Genomic DNA, 21,597 nt, shown 5'->3' with positions numbered 1-21,597 from the left:
AAACAGACAAGGAACAGTTAAAGGGGGGTTAATGAGGTTAGGTTACAAGATGGAGCGATGACATCATCCAAGAGCAAAGCTACAGCCGATGCCAGACCTGGGAACAGCGGTTTATTCACGACTCGCCCTTGACCTCTTTCCGTGGACAGGTGAGAATGTCCGGAGAGCTTGTTGAGGTTGAAGGGGTGTGAGGGTGTTATTAAATTATATCTGGGGAGTCGGTAGCTTGTCGTGAACTTAGCACTGATGTCAGCCAAAAAAACTGTGCATAGCTGACAGGTTTCGTACACCATTAATACATTCTTTGTCAACATAGTTTTACGAATATATTTTTATTTTTTTGACCTAGCAAACCCATCTTTTAGAGAGAACGTATGAAAAATTCTCGAAGAAACTGATGCTGACTTGAGCAGAACAATTTATTTCTAAAGTGTGGTTGATTCTTTCAGCACACACAATATTCTAGTTTGGTGATTACACAGCGAATCATTGAGATATAATGACTGAGTGTAAAAGACAACAACAACAGCAACAACAAAAACCCCACCGAAAAAACCAATCTGCTATTCCGTGATAAGCAACTGTCATCCCCGGTGGCCGTAGTAATGAAGTAGGGAAGATTCTTCCTCGAGTTAATCACTAGAGATTGACAAAAGAGTGGTTAATCTGCTAGACCAAAATATTTAACCAGCATTGAAGTTCATAACAAGGGAAGGTCACCTGACCGATTAGGATTACAATGCGAAGCAATATAAGCGGAAACAGTCACGTGACATAAAGGTAGCTTGTAACAATGTCCTGGTCTCTAGCCATGAGTTCCAGGGACTGCCTATGTCTGTAGCTGGCTACCTGTCCCTCCATCCACCTGCAGAAACTGGTACCTGATTTATTGGGGGAGGTAAAGGCGGCGGAAGGAGGGGGCTGGTCTCTGCATTTGATAGTCCTAGACACGGTGAACCACTTGCGTGCACACTTCATCCACGCTCTCTCGAGTATGGAAACCGTTACCTATTCCAGAATTAAGTACACCTTTTGTTGCATGGAACTTTCTATAAAAGCCATTCAAGTTGAAAGAAAAGGATAAAATTCGGACAACTTCGGGTAGATTAGACATAAGCCAGTGAAAATGATGGGGCTCTCTCTTTTTCTCTCTTTTACACCGGAACTTCTTGGATCACGTGACCTGGGTCACAGAAGTCCATTAGTGACCTGAGCTCGCGTTTGAGCAAAACCTCGGAGGTAGTCGCGTGCGTCATGGCCACAGTCCTCGATGTCAAACATCCTCGGTCCTCATGGCCACGGTCCTCGATGTCAAACAAAACCGTCTCTGCTTCATTGTTCACGTGACGTGTGAAAGAGCGCGTGCACAAACAAGCCGGGTTGCTTCGACCAGAAGTGCACTGAAGCAAGACAGGTGGCTGGCAGGAGATATCACGTGACCACAACTCCTTTCCAGGCTGATGTGCAGCACGCAGAAAAAAAAAAGAACAAGGAAGCAATAGTTTCAGATGATGTTTGCTTGATTGGGACAACTGAAGCATTTTTACGTTTTCGCTTGTTCCCACCCTCCTTGTTCTTTTGGGTAATGCTGTTAATAGAACAAGTATTTATAAAAAATAGAATAATTGCTTTCTCTGTGAAAATGTGGTTCAATGAATATTACTTCAAGGGCGTGCACCTTGCCGGTCAATCAGACGTTTTACCTGAAGGATGCGGCGATGCAGTGGCTTTGCATTTGTTACCAGAGAGGGATTGGGTTCGGATCTCGTCTTTGGCAATGCATTTCTCTCTAGACCTGGCACCATTTTACTGAGGCAAGACTTGCTCTTAATGTAGCTGTAGTTGCTCACTCTTCGGGGGGTGGCGGGGGGAACCCTCGATAATCAACCGGCTATAAGACTGGCAAAGGAGGACAAACAAACAGACAGAAATGTAGACTCCTTGCATAGGATTTTTGTTGATTTTTTTTTTTTTTTTTTGGCAAGCCTGTCGTGGACTTGTAAAATGTCTCGTGCTCAGATTTCTGAGTAAAACGCTAACTCTTTTTCAAGTGTTATCGCCTTTAAATAACTGCACGGCCAGTCCTGTGCTAACAACATTTTCTGATTGGTCCCAGGGTGAGAGCTGACCTTCATTACTTACTATCACAAGACTAAAGTGTGTTTGTTCCACAAAAGGCAACATGCATAGTGTACATCACCATTGAAAAGCAGTCCTCTCTTTTTTTGTAAAAACTCATCTTTCATTAAAGTCTATGTTTATCTAGACGCGGCGAAACGTGTGATGAGGGAATCGGGGAGGAAGGAGGTAGGGGATCTGCCATGAAAATGACTTCGAAGCAAAAGAGTTCCCATGTGCCGGAAATAAGTGTCACCATTATGTCGACGGTCATGCCCCATTAACCCTTTTGAGAACAGGTTTAGTGTTGAAAATAAGGTACATAAACGGAGGGTTTGGAGGAATAAATCGTTCAGTTTCGCGGAAAAGGGTTTTTCTCTTATCAGAATGTTTATCCAAGAAGTAAATATCACGTGATCGCTGGGAAATTTGATTCCCCTGCAAACCTGACCAACTATGAAGCACTTATTTCACTAAGTAAAGCCGGAGGCCCACTTCCCACTAGGTGGTAGAATACTTGGACTAAAGCGTGACGCACACAGTGCGAATTTTGTTTTTCTTGTTTTGTTTCATGCCAGAAATGAAGACCATATCATGGAGATTGTAGCTCCGCGTGGTCATCAGCGTGGACTATGTCTGACGAATCCTACTCTTCTTTTCGTCCTGCATGAGTACCCAATGCACGTAGAAGTGAATTCTGAAGAACATCTCATAGCGATGATGTTTTGCTACTGGAAATACTGCAGACCCTTGTGGATCATGTCGGCAAAACAAGTTTTCTACCCACGTGATCGCGAGTTCGCTAGCATCCCGTCTGTTATTTCCTACTTAGGTGGAAGACTCCGGTCGACCAATAAAATAACTGTTGAAGTCGAAGTAGCTTCGCGCTTCAGTGGTCCAGACATCTTCTGTTGCAGCAGCTTCTGGTGGTGCTGAAACTGTTCAGGTATTGAAATGAAAGAGAACCAGATTGATTTTCCACGTGCCGACCCCGTGGATTTTTTCTGAACTTCATTGTATTCGAACCGCTGGCGGCTATCTGTTGAGGGCAGGTCCTCATGTTCGTAAGCATTTCTATCAGACAATTTACGATTTTTTGTCCATTTTTTCCGCTTTCTCATTCCTGGAGTATTGTCTTCTCTTTCTGTCGCTAATGCAATCATCTTTGATTCCCGGGTCCAACGTCTCTCATACTAAGAACGAGAATCTTCTTTGTATTTAACTGAGTCGTTCACATAGTACAAATGACAGGGTCAGTGTCTTTCAACGTTGCACTTTAATTTCAGAGCGAAATGAGTTTAAATTATCGTGTTAAATCATGTTAAAATCCCGACGAGGGCATTATTGTCTCCTGCTAATAATGTGGTGGTTGGTCTTTCATTAGTTTTTTTCTTTCTTTCTCCATGAACTTCATCATACACTAAAGGTCTAAATATCAGCTGTCGTATAAAGTGTTCGACAGGTTTGTAACTTCGAGATCTCAGATGCTGTCGTCTGAAACATTCCTCATTGGAAACATTGTTAGAGATAACTGGCGTCAATGACCTCCCGCCTTCCTCGAAATGAACAGATGGACACAGCACTGTATGATACCATGGCGACGAGTTTATAAACTTTGGCAATTCTAATGTAAAGACGGTCTCTTGGAGTGAACAAAACACTTTTTTAGCTGGAAGAAGGGAAAAAAAGAGATTAATGGCGCCTGTTGTTTTTGTGGCAAGGCCGTGGACATTCTGCTGGCCATGTTTACTGCTCGCAAATGTAGTAAAATAATTCCAAGTTTCTTGGAGAATATTTTCCTAAGTGACAGACATTTGCGCATGTGATGTGCTCATCTTGGGTAATTCGCCATAGCTATTTTAGGACAAGTTGTCGGGGACAACATGGTCTGAGAATACAGACATTATTCTACTCACGTTTTCAGGAACATAGGCTTAATATCTCGTGCACACACGCAGGCTAACACACACTCACACACACATGCACGCAGTCAGTCACACGGACTCACAAAAAAATCTCACTCACGCACATATGCAACAAGATGCCAAGAAAAACTCATTCACCCACTCACCACTCACTCACCCACTCACTCACTGACTCCCTCACTGACTCCCTCACTAGGCCAAGAGAAACAGAAGCAAGACCTTCAGAAAAAAGTCTGGGTGGTGCACAGGCCCTGTCTTCTGGGCTCCGGCAGTGAGATCATTAACAGACTGTTAACAGTCTCGAAGAAACTGCATGACACGGTTTGCCCATCTGTGGGTTACCCTGATCAATGGAGCAATGATGAAATAATTTACGCTAAGTACCCCTTTAGCCGGCGCCTCTCTGCTTGACAGCCTCAGTCGCTACCCTTTCACCAGCTGCCCCTTTGCGCGTTTCCTCTGGAAATACCCGTCCCCACGAGCTAACCCTTCTTCCCACCCCACCCGCAACCCCCTCGCCTGAATCCCGACATGCTCCTGTCTTGCGAGTCATGAAACTTTTTTTTCTCGCCTTTTCTCCCCCAGTCAGCAGCCCCATCCTCCTCCCCCTTTCTTTTACTGCTATACAAAGTCATTTTCGTCTCGGGGGAGAAGCGAGTGATTGGGTTATCCACCTTTTGCAGGTCCTCAGTCTCAGTTCTCTTATGTGGACCAACTACCTCCTGCAGTTCTGTCCCCTGTTTGCGCTGGGTATTTCCCCCTGGCGCACAGAGCTTCACGCAGCTCCAGTCAGCAATGATCGCGTATTAACATGACAAACACAGAATAATAAGGGTTCGTGAACGAGCACAAAATGTTCAAAAGCTTCTACCGAAATTTTTGTAAAGCTGGAGAGAAAAAAAAAAGGCAGGGGGTGGGGGAGGCTGGGCTGGGGGTGTGCCGGAGTAGGCAAGAAAACCAGAGGACTGCTACACCTGCTCGACAGGTAACGGCTTCATTTAAAATTCAAAGATGCGCGTTAGGTTCACGGTCGTCACCGTTGGATCTCAGGTGAGCATTCGCAAGGTGAGCTAAGATAAGAGCAGGGAGATAAAGTATGCATGGCATGCAAACCCCACACCCCTCCACCCCCAGCAAGCAACAAGCACCCACACATACACACACACAGACAGACATAAATACACACAAACCTCACGAGTAGCTAGCTAAAGGCACACGTGTTCTTTTTCTTTCTCTCTCTCTCTCAGAGCACGCATTCTTGTTATTATGCACACTTTTTCCTTTTTCTTCCTTCACTCTCTTTCTTTCTTTTGATCATGAGCACCTTAAACACAAGTATGCAGAAGTACGCTCAGATGAAACGATAAAGAAATAGAACGTCCACTGTTTCCTAAATTTCTAAGAACTATTTGTCCTTTTTTCAGAAGACAATTTAATATGCTACCAGCATCTACTGAATCTTACTTTGATTTCAGAACTAAATCGTTTTAATCGGTAGTGATTCGTTGCTTATCGTCAGTCAACAGCCAAGAAAGAAACTTCGACAAACATTTTACAGCTGACGATAGCGAAAGTATTTAACGGCTGACAAAGTTGTACTGAGATGTTACCCACGGAGAGGAAACTAGAGAAGACAAAGAACGGCCCAGTAAACACGTCGCCCTGTGATACTCCAAGTCTGAACACAATGTCATTTTACATCTTCTTTTCCTGAGCAATGCGTCTGGGATTACAAGAGATCGTTCGGTCATGGAATGGTCCTTTCGTCGATTGACCTTTCTCTTGTCGATTTTAAGGTTTGTAAATAATGTTTCTTGGTTTTATTATCATGTCGTTTTTTCCTTCTGTCAATTCCTTGAGCCGTGAAAATGCCAAATCCCCGTGCAAAGCGAAAATCTATAAGGTGGGTTTTTTCCTCTCTAGTTCCAATGTCTTCTAAAGCTTGAACGCCAATGATTAGCGCTCACTCTCATAGTCAGACGACATTTTGTGGAAATAGTCGTTTCATCAGACAGTCGGAGAAGTACTTGCGCTAAAGGGGTATCGATAGAGACATAGACCTGGGTGAATAGCAGCCAGAGTTTCTCGTCGTTTCCTCGAGACTTTTTCCAACAGCTATTAAAACCCGGATGAAGCTTTAAACGTGCTTGCTTACGTCACTACTCCTTGTCTCGTGGCGTCTCGTCCTCGCGTCACAAGCATGCGGGCGCCATCTGGCGACTTTATTTCTAATTGAAAGGAGTAAGTGTAGTCAGATTTTCTCTACGCCTTGCTTTTACAAAAATAAAATAAGTGTTGTCGAGGAAACAAAACATAAACAGGAAGTGTAGCTGACTTCCCTTGACCCTTAAACATTCACTGCGAGTTTCCCCCCTTTGAAGCCGGTTTTTGTCTTTGTCATAAAACGCGAACACACTAAAGTACACTTTCAGTGCAAGTCTCATACTCGGTTTAAGGTCAAAATATACGCTGTGTTCTTTCCAGATACTTTACACTTGTAAATTTCCCAGGTTCCCATCCCTCACTCCTCTTTTGGGATATGAAACTTCTTCCCTTGGTCTTCTTGATCGCAGCAACTAAGCTTCATGCAAATGAGATGACACAAGAGTTGTCTCAAGTTGGAAAAAAATTATAATAGTCAGCTACGATGAAAAAAAATAGTCGTCTCAAGCTACAAAAGCAGTCAGCTTCAGTTGAGAAAAAGGAAGTTTGAAGCTACAAGAGCATTTAGCTAAGATGAGAAAAAAGTCATCTGAGATTACAGAACAGTCAGCTAAGATAGAAAAAACTGTTTTACGTTTTGAGTGCTGTAAGCTAAGATGATTAGAGCTGTTTCACATTCGTATACCAGTCAGTTAAGATGAGAAAATAATTGTCCCTAGCTATTAGAGAAGTCAACTAAGATGAGAAAAGGGATCAAGTTATCGTACCGGTCAATTGATATGAAAAAAAAAAAAACTTCAAAATTACAAAAGCAGTCAGCTAAGATGTCGATCGGCTGCTTGATTTCAGACCTGATTCTATCAACTGCTCTCTCGATATCTACACAAGGTGGACATAGTTTTGCTGCTTCATGGCCATGTTTGCTAAGATGTACTGACCCCATACCGAGATATAAATGTTCTCGATGTTTCGAAAAATGACATGAGATTTGAAAATGAGACACCTGATGCTGTGGGATATTTATATACCTCTGGATAAAACTAGTTCACATTTTTGGCTACACGATAGAGGCAATACTTTCTTCAGATGACAACCGTTAGTTTGTGAATGTTGAATTTCAGACAAATTACAATGAAAATAAGATGTCAATATGAATGACCATAACGATCATACAAGAATACAGTGTTCCCTCGTTTATCGCGGGGGATCGGTGCTATGATCAGCCGCGATAAACGAATTTCCGCGAAGTAGGGACATACATGCAATAATAATATATACATGTAAAACAATATCATGTGAGTGTAAAGTAATATAGTAATCATGGTATTGATACAGTACAATAACAAATTAGTGAAAAAAAATATAACTGTACTCAGAGAAACACAAAAAAACTGATGCAAACTGGCTGCGAGATGGGAGATAACAATCATGGCTCGTCGCTTACGCATAGCAATGGATTTCTCATACACAATTCTTTCTTTCTTTCTACAAAATAACCATGGTATTTTAATAGAAATACAAATATAGCTACATTTTTCGTCTTTTTCCTGTTGAAATATCTATGGTATTTTGTAAAATGATAATTCGCAGCGCGGAAGTATCCATCGATACTTCACTGAAAAAAAAACCGCGAAGTAGTGAATCCGCGATATATGAACCGCGAAGTAGCGAGGGAACACTGTATTTTGTCCTGGTTTCAGCAAGAGACAGACGTGCAAACTCAGACACTCTCTAATTTCTTGTCCTCACCTTGCAACTGAATCTCTGTCGTCGGGGCATTGAATTGTCCGTCTCGATGCTCTCCCTTACTTCCCATCGTGCTCTGGCAGTTGTCTGTCCACATACAAAACATAAGCAGGTGAGAATGAATAATTCTGACACAATTACTCGCAAACATATGATATGATGTTCGTTTTATTGTCTGATATGAAATGGAATATAATCATACTTTGCTAGGTTCACTATGTAGTAGTCAGAGTTTCTATTCCTGAGACCCATTATCCCAAGGTGGGTAGAAATGGTGACTTACACCCTGTATTCCTGGGGTAGGTGTACCAACCAGTTTCCTATCATATATAATCCCCTTCCGATAACTTTATCCAACCTCCGGTAAATATTCGGAGATCAGGGTTTATTTCATCCTATGAACACTTTTTTTTCTGTTCCTAACAAATAAACTGATATAATACATATTTCATATATATATATATATATTATATTTTATATTTCAAAATGAACTACAGAACTTTTCAGAAAAAACTGTTTTCATTGAATTCATATTTTGAAAGTTGCAGACGTAATAAGAAAATAACAGAAACTTTTCGATCGACACTGTGCACTCGGTTTTTCTTCGTTTTCATTTGTTTCAGAATAAAAATAAAACAATATTTTTATCATCTCATGTTTGAAGATAGAGAAGAAGATAAAGGTAGGGAGAGAGAGAGAGGGGGGGAGATAGAAAGACATGTAGAAACAGTGAAAAGAGATCCGTGTAAATGTCTAAAGACAAAAAAAGTGGCAGCGGACCATCTCTATGTGACAGTAAACAAGCCAGGAAACTACGGCTGTTTGAAAACCCTCAATAATAGATCAAAGCAAATGTGCGAGCACCTTCGCTGCACAAGGCTACAAATAATTAACGCCAACCGTTCCCCCCTTCTCTTAATCAGAGCTATTTAATTAGCGCCAGGTTGACAAAAATAAAAACTCGGGCTGTCTGGGAGGTGCACGCGATGCTGTCAGGCCACGTGGTCTGCACGCACCACGGAGTCACGTGCTGACAGATTGTTTACAAAAAAATGTTGTCTGTCCCTCTTTTCATTCCCAGACAGGTGTGCCTGCGAGTCCCAACTATTCCGATGTTAGAATAAAACGCACATCAGTGCATGTTAGTCCGCTCTTTATATATATTTGAATATATATTATATATACGAGAAATACGGGATCACCGTGGAAGTCTCGGAATGAAGAAAGAAATTTTGTAGGAGAGAGGGAGGAGGCAGGAAGGGAGGAGAGAAATCGTTCTCTCAAAGCGGCCACCCAGTAGAAAGACTGTAGGGAACAGAATGTGAACAGAAGCGAAGTACAGACAGATGGACGGACGGAAAGACAGACACACACATACACATACTTACACGGCTTCTTTCCTAATGCTTCCACATTGCTTTTTAGAAAATTCTAATTCTGGTGTACACATACGAGAAGGGAGAAGTGTGTGTGTGAGTGAGAGAGAGAGAGAGGTAAAGAGAAGAAAGGGAAGGTCAGGGCATGAGTATGAGGCTTGTATATAAAAGTTTGTTTACACATACCACATCCACCTCTATAAACACTGTATTAATACTAATGTCAGCAGTCAATGACATTATTTGCAGTCTCTCGAGTTTCACTTTACTTCCGCTTTAGCACCAGCCTCTTACCTTACACCTCTCTACCAGTCAGGTAACTTTACCTGTGATGATTTGCAAACAGAAATCTTCGGTTCAGACAAATAAGTTTTTATGAAAGACTCTGACTGTTGACCCCGTTAGCGACCTTCACAACCTGTTTCAGACTTTCTCTTAGATGTTGCAGGTATTCAGCCCTCAGAGCTGAAGCACTTGAAGCATGTAGTCACCTGCAACAAAATGTCGGTACTTGCTGGCCTGGCGCCATTGCTGGCCACCACAACGACCGCTTCAATGGAGTGAAAGAAGCCGTTGACATCTTCAAAGGACAGCGGGCGAAATCGAGCAGCAATTTGCAAAAAACTTCCAACCAGCTTAATGGGGAGCATACAAGGCTAGTAGCGGAGGATGCCCATGTCCTTCCAAAATATCGGAAAGAGACGGAACTTTATCCAAAGCGAACAACAACAACAACAACAACAAACAACAACAGAGAAAACTTCTTACTTCTTTTTTAAAAAAACATTTATAGAGGGACTTCATTTTATGTTTCCTTATGTCTGAGAGGCTAATTAATTAACTGATTAATTAATTAATCGTAAAGCTAGTACAATAACTTGAACCCATAGATGCCAAGTATTTTTTGGGCTGTGAGTGCGCATTTCATTGCTACTCATCTAGTTGTTATATCTAATGAAAATACAAAAGTTGACAAACACGTGCACCTTTTCAGACAGCCAATAACCTTTTACACCAAAGATAAATATTTTTATTTCGGGAACACTTTCACCTTTTTAATGGAAGACGCAGTCTGGCAGATTATCATTTAACGGGATATTAAAAAATATATCGAAGACAAGGAAAGACTGAAGTGTGATAATAATATCGTTGTTACAGAACATCATCCTCACGTCACGTGACCTAAAGACGAGGGGCTTCTCTCACTCGCTGTGGACAGAAACAACCATATCTACCCAGCTTACACAGGGTAGAGCTAAGAGCTGCCAAACACCCAAGAGTTTTGGTACAAAAAAGTTCTAATCGTTCGTTTCTATGTTACATTTGCGAAATGAACAATGTTCGCTTTTCTAACACAACATTTCTGAAAACAAGCAATTTTATTCCAAGTAAGAATTCACCGAAAAACACTTCAGTTTTGTATTATTGCAGCTATTCCGAAGTAATTATCACCAGAAGCTTCAGCTGTGATAAAGAGTTGTTCGAATGATTCATAATTTACACCTCTCTAGACTTCTTCGAATTTACAAGAACAAATTTGTATAAAGACAAATTCTTTCTTGATAACAATGTAAATGACTGCCAGTTCATTTTTTGGATTTTTGGCTCTAGATTTTCTATAAATAAACAAATTGCTAGATAACTAATAGGAAGCAGTTATGTGCGAGAGAAAGAAATGTGGAAGGGAAGGTTGGATTGCAGATCATGGGTTGAGGAATTCATAAAAAAGGAAAGCCAGAAAAATGTAAGGTTAGAACTAAAGACGGACAGAAAGGCCTTTGTACCCTTCCAAATATGTTTATAGAATTGAGAAATCCTCTTTGGGAAAATAAAATTGGCCTTCTGTTACAACCGACAACGCTTACCATTTTGAAACATCCCAACAAAGAGGGACTGCCTGATGTCACGTGACGTATATCGACGAACTTTTACCTGCAAGGTGCGCTATCGAGGAAGGGTGGCTGATTCTCTCCTTCCCCACTACCACAACCAACCCACCTGCGCCCCAAATGTCAAATGGGCCAATCGAAAACTTCAGACGTGCTGAAGACACAACACGTGACGTCATGGCCTCAACAACTCGTAAACTGTCCATCATCTCTTAAACAACTTAAAAAAACTGTTTCTATTCTTGAAACAAAGGCCAAACTATCATCTTCCGCCTGTGTACAAATGTACTGCCTGAGGTTGTCACACAACGAAACTGCTCGTGCGAGACGGTCTTACAGACCTCTAGAATGTCCTGGAACTCTGCCCTCCACTGGGACAGACAAACACTACACGGAACTGTGGGCTCATGGACCATGGAAGAGTTGAGAGTTTGAACCAGCAATGAGTCATTATGTTACTGCCAAGCAGCCGGCCCTCTACCTCTACCTAACCAGATACCACATTCAGAGAAAGCGCCCCCAAGACGAGGAGTGAACCCAGGACAACTAACCCTCACTGTATTGGTGACAAGCGCTAACCGGTGCGCATGGAAAAGGAAAACAAAGAAACTCTGGAATACCATAAAAGACAGATAAAACACCTAGTGTCCTTATCTCAGGAAATCTGACAAGCACAAATCTCTATAAAGCGAAAAAAAAAACCAAAACACAACACACACACACACACACACACACACACACACACACACACACACACACACACACAACACACACAACAAAAACAAATAATTAGGGAAGCAAATGAATTTTGCACTATTTTGGTGCTTAAGTAAAGGTCTGCTTTATTAAGGTATTAAGAAGTTGAGCAAACACCTATTCAATATAGCCTCGAATTTAATGTAGACAAAGACTAGTTAAATGGATTTTTCCTTCTGCAATCATTTTCCGCATTTTATTAATAAATTAATTCATTTAATTTTTTTTTCAAATGCGTCCAAACCTGTATTTGAAGCAGCGAACTGTTTATCTAGTACTACGACTGTAAGCTCATTATCAGCAAAATCAAGATGAACACTTCCAGATAGCCAATCGAGTCCTTTGTAACTAATCTAAAAATCATTTGTCAGAACAGGGTTTCCAGTGTTTAACATCGATCTCTCCTGTCATTCCGCGTTCATACGCACATCAGAGCAATTTCCATCGGCAGACGTCTCCTGGGATCGGTTCCGAGCGCCACAGAAAAAACGAAAAAAGAAAAGGGACAAAGCCATGTTTTCAAAGGAAGTGCTCGTGACGTAAGAGCCTCGTGCTTGCGCATAAAATGCTGCGCACACAGCTGCTTCCTGCATGCAGAAGGACATGGACAAATCCGCTGTTAAGCAGGCAAACAGTGTATGACATGGAGAGAGAACTGGGTGAGAAGTGGAGAAAAAGTGGGGAACAGAAGCAGGTGGCTTGCTGGCTGGATGCAATCAAAAGGAAGTGTTGATAATAGGAAATAAAATTATTCTATTTTTGATTTATCACAATTCTAGCATATTCTAGACATTTCTACGACCGGTCAAACATAAGGAAAACGTTTTTTGGCTGTAAAAAATACATCATTCTTTAAAACGATCTTTTACAAGACAATCTCTAATTCGACTTTATTTTGAACATTTTAGAATTTAGCTAAACTCCATACTGGAGGGCAGTTAACCTTTTTATCAAATATCTGTCCCTATATGAAGTTTTGATTGAGAATATGGTGTTCTGATTGCTTGACATTTCCCACAAACATTAACCTAAACCAGTTGACAGCAGGTGGTCAAGGTGCTGAGCGCTGGGTAACGCAGACACCCACGGCCATTCGGGGTATACTCATACACAATGTCTCAAGTTAATGTCATTGTAAAGGGAAATTACACTTTTTAAAATTCCATAGAATGTTTAAGGAAACAGTGTGCATGTTTACATTTTGAGTTGATGTTGGACAGATCAACAATGAGCTTGTTCAAACGAAAATGGATTCTTTGGAGCAAGATGCAACACATTCATTACAGAATATTAATTCGTCGTTCATTACAAGACAATACTGGAAATACTGAATTTAATAAAGAATATAAATTAAATCAAGGTATAAATATATATGATTTTTTAATTTGTTTATTCTAACCTAATCAGATTTAATTTTGAATAGAGAAACAAATGGATAGTTTGACCATCCACTCTGATGGCGACACAGATGTCTGTGGCTGTCATAGCTCTACGTTTATCCTATCTATTCATGATCATTTTTTTCAACCAGAGACCGATTTTTATAAATATTTTGCGTGTCCATTTTTTGTCATAATTATTATGAGATGTTAATGTAGTTGCCCGAACATTCAACAGCTTTCGGCATGAATGCGCACACACTTGAAAAAAGAAAAAAAGCCTGGTTGTTGCGAGACTTTTCCTTCGATCTCTCCACACTTTCCTGACTTCCTTGTGCCAGCAGAGGGTCGTCACGGTTCAAGTACCGCAGCTGCTTTTCACTGGTCATTTATTGATTACGTCACTGGCGCCGCGAAAAATACGACAGCGATAAGAACTGAGATTTTTGTTGTTTGTTTGCTTGTTTGTTTGCTCGTTTGTTTGCTTGTTTACTTGTTTGTTTGCTCGTTTGTTTTTGTTTTTTTGCTTGTTTACTTGTTTGCTTGCTTGTTTGTTTGCTCGTTTGTTTGTTTGCTTGTTTGTTTGTTCAAGAGGACTTAACGATTCTCAGAAATGGTCGGCAAAACTGGAGAAATGAAAATTTTCCCATAAGTCACTACTTGCAAAAAACAAAGTTTAAATTTTAAGAACCTTAAAATAATTGGCTAAGAAGAACGATAATTGAGTCAGTATCATTGAGTGAGTAAGTGCGTCAGTGAGTGAGTCAGTCGGTCGGTCAGTCAGGTGGTGCTGTAACATGTTGAGGATGTACATTTCGAAGACTTTATTCTAACTAACCGTTTGGAGACAGACAGGACTAAAGTGCAACTTGCAGACTGCGCGGCCTGAAAAGGACAGGTAGGGACCGAAATAGGAAAGAATAAGAGGAAAATCGAAGGGAAATAATAACATCACGCGATCTGCTTCAAGAGTGACTGCACTTCATTCTGAGGTAACGGCGGCTGTAATGATTCAGATGGTGCTCAGGTTTGGCAGTCACTTCGACAGTTCGACAGAAGTCGACCTGAGTCACGAGCAGTGTCAGCTTGTCATTTCGGCACAGAAATAAATCGTTTTGGCCACCCTGTTATTTTCTTGTAGTGAAGAAATTAATTTGTATAACTTGAGTAAGCTAATCATAGTACTTAAAGTGCTTCAGTGACACAGCACTAGACCAAGAATTGAATATCAATTACATGTGCTTTAGTTTTCAGTAGAAATCGAAGGTTGAAAATTTTTCATAAGAAGGACTACAGGTTCCTTCGATATTTGAAAACAAAATTTGATAGTGTAAAGTGATGGAAACAACAACAATAATAACGACGACGACGACGACAACAACAACAACAATAATAATAATAATAATAATAATAATAATAATAATAATAATAATAATATACCAAAGAACCGACAAAGATACCGAAGAGCCGACAGAAATAGCAAAAAACTTCTAAAGATAAAAGCTGTAATTCTAAGAGAATGTGAAGAAACATAAAAGGAGAGGATAGTCTGTAAATCATAAATATAAAATTCGGAACCTTGGGTTTTCTCTGTTTCTAAAATGTCCACCTACGAAAGATTACTTTTATTGGTGAATTGTCCTAACCCTCTACTTACAGAAGGTAACAAAGTGTTCTCTGTTATCCTTATTGTAGCCACTGGCAGCGCAAACAACACAGTTGCCTAGCAAAGAGGACAGACGTAAACAACATGGTAACATAACGAACATGGCGATGTAAAGCCTCCGTAAAGTACATATCAGCCTAAATAAAAAGGAAAAAAAGGACATAGGGCAACAGCAGACAAACAGGAAAACAATTAGAAACAAAAAACAACACAAAAAGAAATGTGAGAAATTTGTGTCACAGACAAAACCGGTTATAAGGTAATGACTTCGAGAAAAAACCTCTTTCGTTATGCTCAGGAAGTCTCGACAGAGGGTCAAATATCAACATCAGCCCTCGCCTAAAATAGCATCAGTCAGGTACACAAAATGTCGAGCGTCACCAGGTGTGACAAACCTTTTCTTTATTTTGGAAACCAATTCTTGTCCCACAACAGTGACTCTGCAGATTTCAAACTTTCATCATACGGAGCCAGACAGCAACAATGACACGACGATCGACTGTCATCCTCCATGACGATGACCAGCTTGAGGACGACGTCGATAGTTGCATCCGAGCAAGCACTTAGTTCTCTGGCCCGCTAGAGGGCGCGGCGGGTATATGAGATTTTGGTCGAGAGATGAGAGTTCGGCAGCGACATCTCAGTCACCAATCGTTGAGACGCTAAGAGTGGGATGGTAATGTTGTTGTTGCTGTTTTGTTGTGGGGAAGCCAAACTTACAAAACAGACGGTGAAAGGTTATAGGGCCACCGCACACACACAGTGATTTGAGAGGTCGCTGAACATCCGTGACGTCACTCTAAGTGGGATTGGTTGGGTGAAATGTGTGTGCGCATATATGTGTGTGTGTTTGGGATTACAGAAAAGGGCAAGAAAGAAAATCTTACAGAAATATTTAGAACATCAAAGGAAATTTACAGATGTTGCGCGGCAATAAGTAGGTGGGGGTGGTGATAAGAGTCCACTCTTGCTACAGCATGCACGCATCCACACACACACACACATTGAAATCTGACAATATTGTCTTTGATATACATTTGCTCCCATCCAATGTCTTCCCAGAAGGTATCCAGCGATATTGACTATCGCGAGCATCAGTGGTGTGACCCTTGACACACGAGGCCTGACTGCGCATGCGTGAACACTAATTCTCCTTTCGGACTATTGTGAGCTGCTGTTAAGTGAGGATGTTCACTGTGAGACCGTTCACAGTGATCCAGTGAGTAAATCAGCGAATCTGCTTTAAGATTTTCTTCAGTCTCTGACATTCGTCCATGAATGCTACCTGAATAATTACGAGTACCTTCCAAGATGGTTCAACGTGCCAAATCCACATAAAATTGTGGTACCGATGCTTCAAAGATGGCCGCGAATTAATTCACAGTGGTTCAAGTTCTTTAAGGCCTTCAGGCAGCAGATCACTGGAAAATGTTCAGCAAGTATGTCCTGCGTCCACGACCATCGATGGTGGACAGTACGAGAGTTAGAGGATCTGTGAAGTTCACGGACTAGAGACTCACAGGTGTTGACGGAGAATCTTGGTGTTGATTGCAACCAGCATTCCGACATCAGCATTTTCCGGTGTCATGTCCACGTGACCTGTTCTCAAGATATTCTTGGAAATTTTCTTTGGCTGTGACTGTGAGTCTGCGACTGTGTCTGGGTCTGTGATACCTCATTTATTTGTTGCTTTCTTCATCATCGAAACCTACATCATAAGTCTATGACATTCGTCTCAAAATATCAGCACAATATGCGAGGAAAAATGTCAATAAATATCTGTCAGCTCATTCTGCATGTCATGTAGCTCTGAGCACACAAAAGCCTTGTAATCACACTTTGTATGAATCTTCACATTCAACTCACTGTATATACATCAACTTCGGGTGTCAAAATAAATGTGTCCACTGGTTGAGGACATTGCACTTCGCTGCCATTTGTTTTCTGAAAATCGACATTTCCAAATCCACATCATAATAATAGTCCCCAAAGATAGCGTGGAAAATATTCGTCTGCAGGCAGTCCGTAAATATATATATACCACCCCACCATGTCTCTACCAGCAGCATTCAGTCACAGATACTTTTCGTGATTTTCATAGCAAGCAGCATCCCATGCATCTCTCTCTCTCTTGTCCATTTTCCCTAGTTTCAGTAATGATGCAGACAGCATGTTCCCTGCCTTGCATCCCCTTGTTCCTCTGTTCACACATCGCGACTGTTGGTCGATCCTCCTGACGATCCACTTAACCGCGCCTCCCGAAAACCAGGGAGACACCGAGGACTCTCGGAGGGGTGTAGTACATTCAAAACAAACAAACATGAACAAGTCTGAACAAGTGTGAACAAGCTTGGTCACTTTCCTGCCTCCAGGAGAGGCTTTTCGAGGGCTCACCGACGTTTTGCCTTTGTTCCAGACGCAGTGACGTTGCTGCCTCCATTGTTCTCGACAACGAGGTCGCGCGCCGCTGGGTGATCGTTTTGGTTTGTTTGTTTGTTCTCCCTGGAAAGTGAATCTTCCCTTCTGTTGCAGACCTACTTGCAACCCACGACAAACACGAGGCTGGTGTCCAGCCTCACTGTAAATGACGGGTTTCTTGCCACCACTTCCACTACCACCCCTTCTACAGTCAAACCTCCACAGCTTGCACCAATGATTGTATCTTGTTGCTGCCAGGAAAACCTATTGTCAGGATGGAGGCGTGCTCACAAAATGCCCGAGGAAGATACTCACTGCTGAGTCAATTTAATAAGCTGCCAGACAATAAACAGGTGTGTGTGTTCGTGTCTACGAATGTGTGCATACAATTTGTACGTGCGCTAGTACGAGTGTCGAAACTTTGTAAGTCCTTTCACTGAAGGAATTCCATATTTGTATTAAATAATATGTTAAATTATTATATTATTAAATACTTATTATTATTGCTGGATAGGTGCGTTTGTATGAAAGTATGTGGACTGGTGCGAGTATTGTGTGTGTGTGGATAAGAGAGAGAGAAATATTGTGCAAACATTTCACTGTGGCCCAGAAGATTTCAACAAAAGTTTCATCCAATAAACTGTAAAAGCAGTAAGAAACGTGGCGAGTTGGGTAACAAGACGTGTAGCCAGTAACTGACCTTTGACACAGGAAGCGAGGAAGATGGGGTTAACGGCGCCTGGAGCTCTTTGCCCTCGTCAGTGTACCCGTATTGTGTCCGATGGATGAGTCTCACAGTTACTTATCCAGCACTTCGTCCCAGCACTTGCATGCTGCCTCTGCCATATGTACTCCCCTTCCGTCAAAACCTTTAGTCAGATCGTTTTCCCCCTAAGGGTCAGAGGTCACGGCTGTGCTGGACCAGAAATGTCTGCGGGCTTTCTTCCACAGTTGGAGGCGAGATTCTCGTTATCCTCACGTGCATAGCTGAATGTGAGGCTCTGTTCTTGCTCTGGAAAAAACATGTCAGTAACAATTAGCCTTGAATAATTGGAGACAGTTTACACACACATACTCAACGCCAGATCGTATCTACTCTAAATGCCAGCTACCGTTGCAAAAATCGGTTATTTCACCAGATGATTTCTATTTTACATGTCAGAGAAAATACGACATCGCCAGCTGACATTTAGCGAGTGTGTCTTTGTCCCATCGCCATACCTTCCATGAAAGTGATATTCTCCACTAACGCGAGACTTTCCACTAACGCGATGTTTTCCACTAACGCGAGACTTTCCACTGACGCGATACAAGCAGCTTCTCTTATTGCTCTTCTAACCTCCGATATCTTAAATCATACGGACATTGCGACTCGTCACCAGTGAGTCACAATACTTTCACAATTTATAAAAGAAAAAAATATCAAATATCATTTAATAAAAAAATTCTTCAGTTCTTCAGACGGGAAGTAGTTAAAAGTGAGGTCATCTTACATGACAATGCCACTTCCTGTCCTGCGTGTGACGTCGTAAAGGTGTGACTGGAGGACAGAGGGCTCTGGATGTAGCTGTCACTCAGCACGAGGTTGGCCCGCGGACACAGCTCGTTCAATTTTTCTTTCTACCTGTGGACCACACACATCAAACACGAACACCTGTCAAACGCTGCGTAGCGTGAGGGGATTAAAAACTATCACAGGTGACAGTCACTCGGCTTCTCCCTACCTGGCGGCTCACCTCCCAGTTCCTCTTTGATCATTGCAACTGCACGGTGTACTTGAAGGCGGTTCTTTGAAAGCAGATTGTAACAACCATTACTCGGGTAGAGTTTAGGGGGGAATCAACCCAGACACGAAGAGCTATTAAAAGGCTGGGCTAAATGAGCAACAGAGTTGAGAATGATGAGTACTGTTCGCTGTTCACATTTCTATTCATAGTAACTTCTTGTGACCATTATTTCCACCATCTTCATCTGTTTTCTTTGTCATTTTCTTCTTCTGTTAGTTCTTCTGTCTTCACTGATATCTGCTGCAGGGTTTACTTATCCTTTTAAATTTCTCTCTTTCCTAGTCTGTCAATTTTATTTATTCCACTTTCTTTCTTTCTTATACTGAAGGCTTCTTTAAAGTTGATCAGATGTACTTTAGGTATGACATGGCGTTTGTGAAGATGACCAGTGTCCGGCCAAGTGAGTCGCCCTGTACACCGCCCGTGTTCACATCAGAAAAATACTCCGATCGACTCATGGGTGAGAAAAGGGGATGACAAAAAAAAAAAAAAGAAAAAGGCTGGTGATGATGTAGCCCTCATGCTAACGACCCTCTCTGTAACATATCCTTGTCATTTGTGACTATCCTAGTAACCCTTGACATTATCTTTGTTATCTATCAGTTGTTCACGGGAAGATATTTGGGACTGGCATCCAGAGGACACGCAGGATCCAATTTTTGGCACACGTTCCACGAGTAAGTTTTTCTACTGGGAGGTGAGCAGCTTTGACAGTTGCAGGACTTGACTACGATGTCGGTCCCACTGATACATTGCGTCTACTTCTCTGTCAAAGTCTTTGCTTCTTCTGTTGGTGTTCTTACTAAGTAGTTATCGCTGTTATTGTTTGTCTTTCGACTTCGATAACATGGCATCTCAGCCATTATCTTGTTCTGCTCCCGCTTTCTGCGCTTCCGAAGAATAGGGATGGACAGACAGACAAACAGATAAATACACATATAGCCAGACAATAAAACAGGTAGAAAGGCTGGTAGACAAGGTTTGAGTGTACATAAGTAAGATGGATCTCATGGAAAAAGAAACTGTTACCTTTTGTTCGATTATTTGACGGAACTTAGCATGTAACATACAAAGTTCATATGTTGAAGTATGTCTCTCATACATGGAAGATCAAAAGTCTTTCTCTCTCTCTCTCTCTAACCCTGTCTTTTTAACCTTTGTCTGTCTCTTTAAAGTAGCTCAAGATGACAATTGTCCTTTTAACAGGCTAAGAATTTTATTTTCTCTTAAATAAAATATTACTTATAATAGTTAAAATATAAGCTGTAATGAAAAAGAAGTAGCCAGTAGGTGAACTGATAATTGGTAACAAATAATAATGATGGTAAATAAACAATAGAACGAGAAGCAGAAAAGGGAGTAGAGAGAGAAAAAAAATACTATTTGGAATATTCGTAAATGCGATTTAACTCACGGAAAACGACTTTCAGAAATGACCTTCCTTCGAGAATTAAAAAAAAAAAAACTTCCCCTCGGCAATAAGTTACACAAGAGGAACGGCAAACACTGCTGGACAAAGCCTCCAATGAGGGTAGGTCCGCGCACCACTCACCCGACACTCCGCTGTCTCCACAGCCATTTAGTCTCCAGTTTCATGGACCGCCATCCACCTTCTGCATCCCCGCCAGCGGCCAGTCCATGCCCCGCTTGCTCGCGCCCCGCCGCGATTGGTCCATCGCCCGCGGATCAATTGCCTTCGCGTTTCTGATTGGTCCAGGCACCCCGGGGCTCGTTCTGGTCGAATTAAGAGTTCGAACCTTGCCCCCGAAAGCATTCCCTGGAGGCCTGTCGACTGGGACCGAGCGTACACACCGTGGGTTGACCCTGCGAGCCAGGACAAAGTGAGTGGAATGGGATTTTAAGATTCAAACAAATAAAGGCGCAATCGATCAAGAGAAGCTGTGACCGGGCGCCAGGCTACGGCACACGGTGATCAGTGGTCACTAGCTCGGCGTCTGGCTTACAGACACGTCTGGGGGCCGCCATGGCTCATTACAATGGCCCTGGCGGTAGGTACACTCGTTAGGCCATGCCAGCACCCGCCCTTCCCCAGCTCCTCCTCCCTTCCATTTCCACCACCTGTAAGAGACACTGGATGAAAAAAGCACCTTTATTGACTGAATTTTGATATATTTAATTTTCAAGAGCTTTACATATTTCTTTGTACCTAATATTGTTTAGAAACCGTAGCGTTCCTTAACATCCACTTATCGAGAGGAGTAATAAATTCGTATTTGCTATTTCTAAACTTTTTTTGTCATTGAAGCTGCTGAAAATATATCCAACACTATATAAATTTTTGGATTTTTTTATTTTATCTTGACGGCATTAGCTAACACTCACATGATGCACACTGTAAACAGTTTCATCATCG

General features: G+C 41.7%; 1 protein-coding gene across 5 annotated transcripts in view; it reads right to left on the bottom strand.

Moving 5' to 3' along the window:
• LOC112561268 (sodium-dependent dopamine transporter-like) overlaps positions 1-21,597 on the bottom strand; it is a 56,468-nt gene that overhangs the window by 24,897 nt on the left and 9,974 nt on the right. For 3 of the 5 annotated variants that reach the window (XM_025233642.1, XM_025233641.1, XM_025233640.1), the window contains exons 5-8: positions 20,776-21,047; positions 18,930-19,060; positions 18,137-18,448; positions 7,956-8,039 (exon numbers count right to left, since the gene is read on the bottom strand). In XM_025233642.1, the coding sequence (XP_025089427.1) occupies positions 7,956-8,022 (67 nt within the window). In that variant the 5' untranslated portion in view covers positions 8,023-8,039; positions 18,137-18,448; positions 18,930-19,060; positions 20,776-21,047. The other 2 variants (XM_025233644.1, XM_025233643.1) reach the window with 2 other exon arrangements.

Source organism: Pomacea canaliculata, linkage group LG4 (assembly GCF_003073045.1).
Source record: "Pomacea canaliculata isolate SZHN2017 linkage group LG4, ASM307304v1, whole genome shotgun sequence".
Lineage (NCBI taxonomy): Eukaryota > Metazoa > Mollusca > Gastropoda > Architaenioglossa > Ampullariidae > Pomacea > Pomacea canaliculata.
The sequence above is the reverse complement of the archived record's forward strand: the minus strand, read 5'-3'. Positions and strand labels throughout refer to the sequence as shown.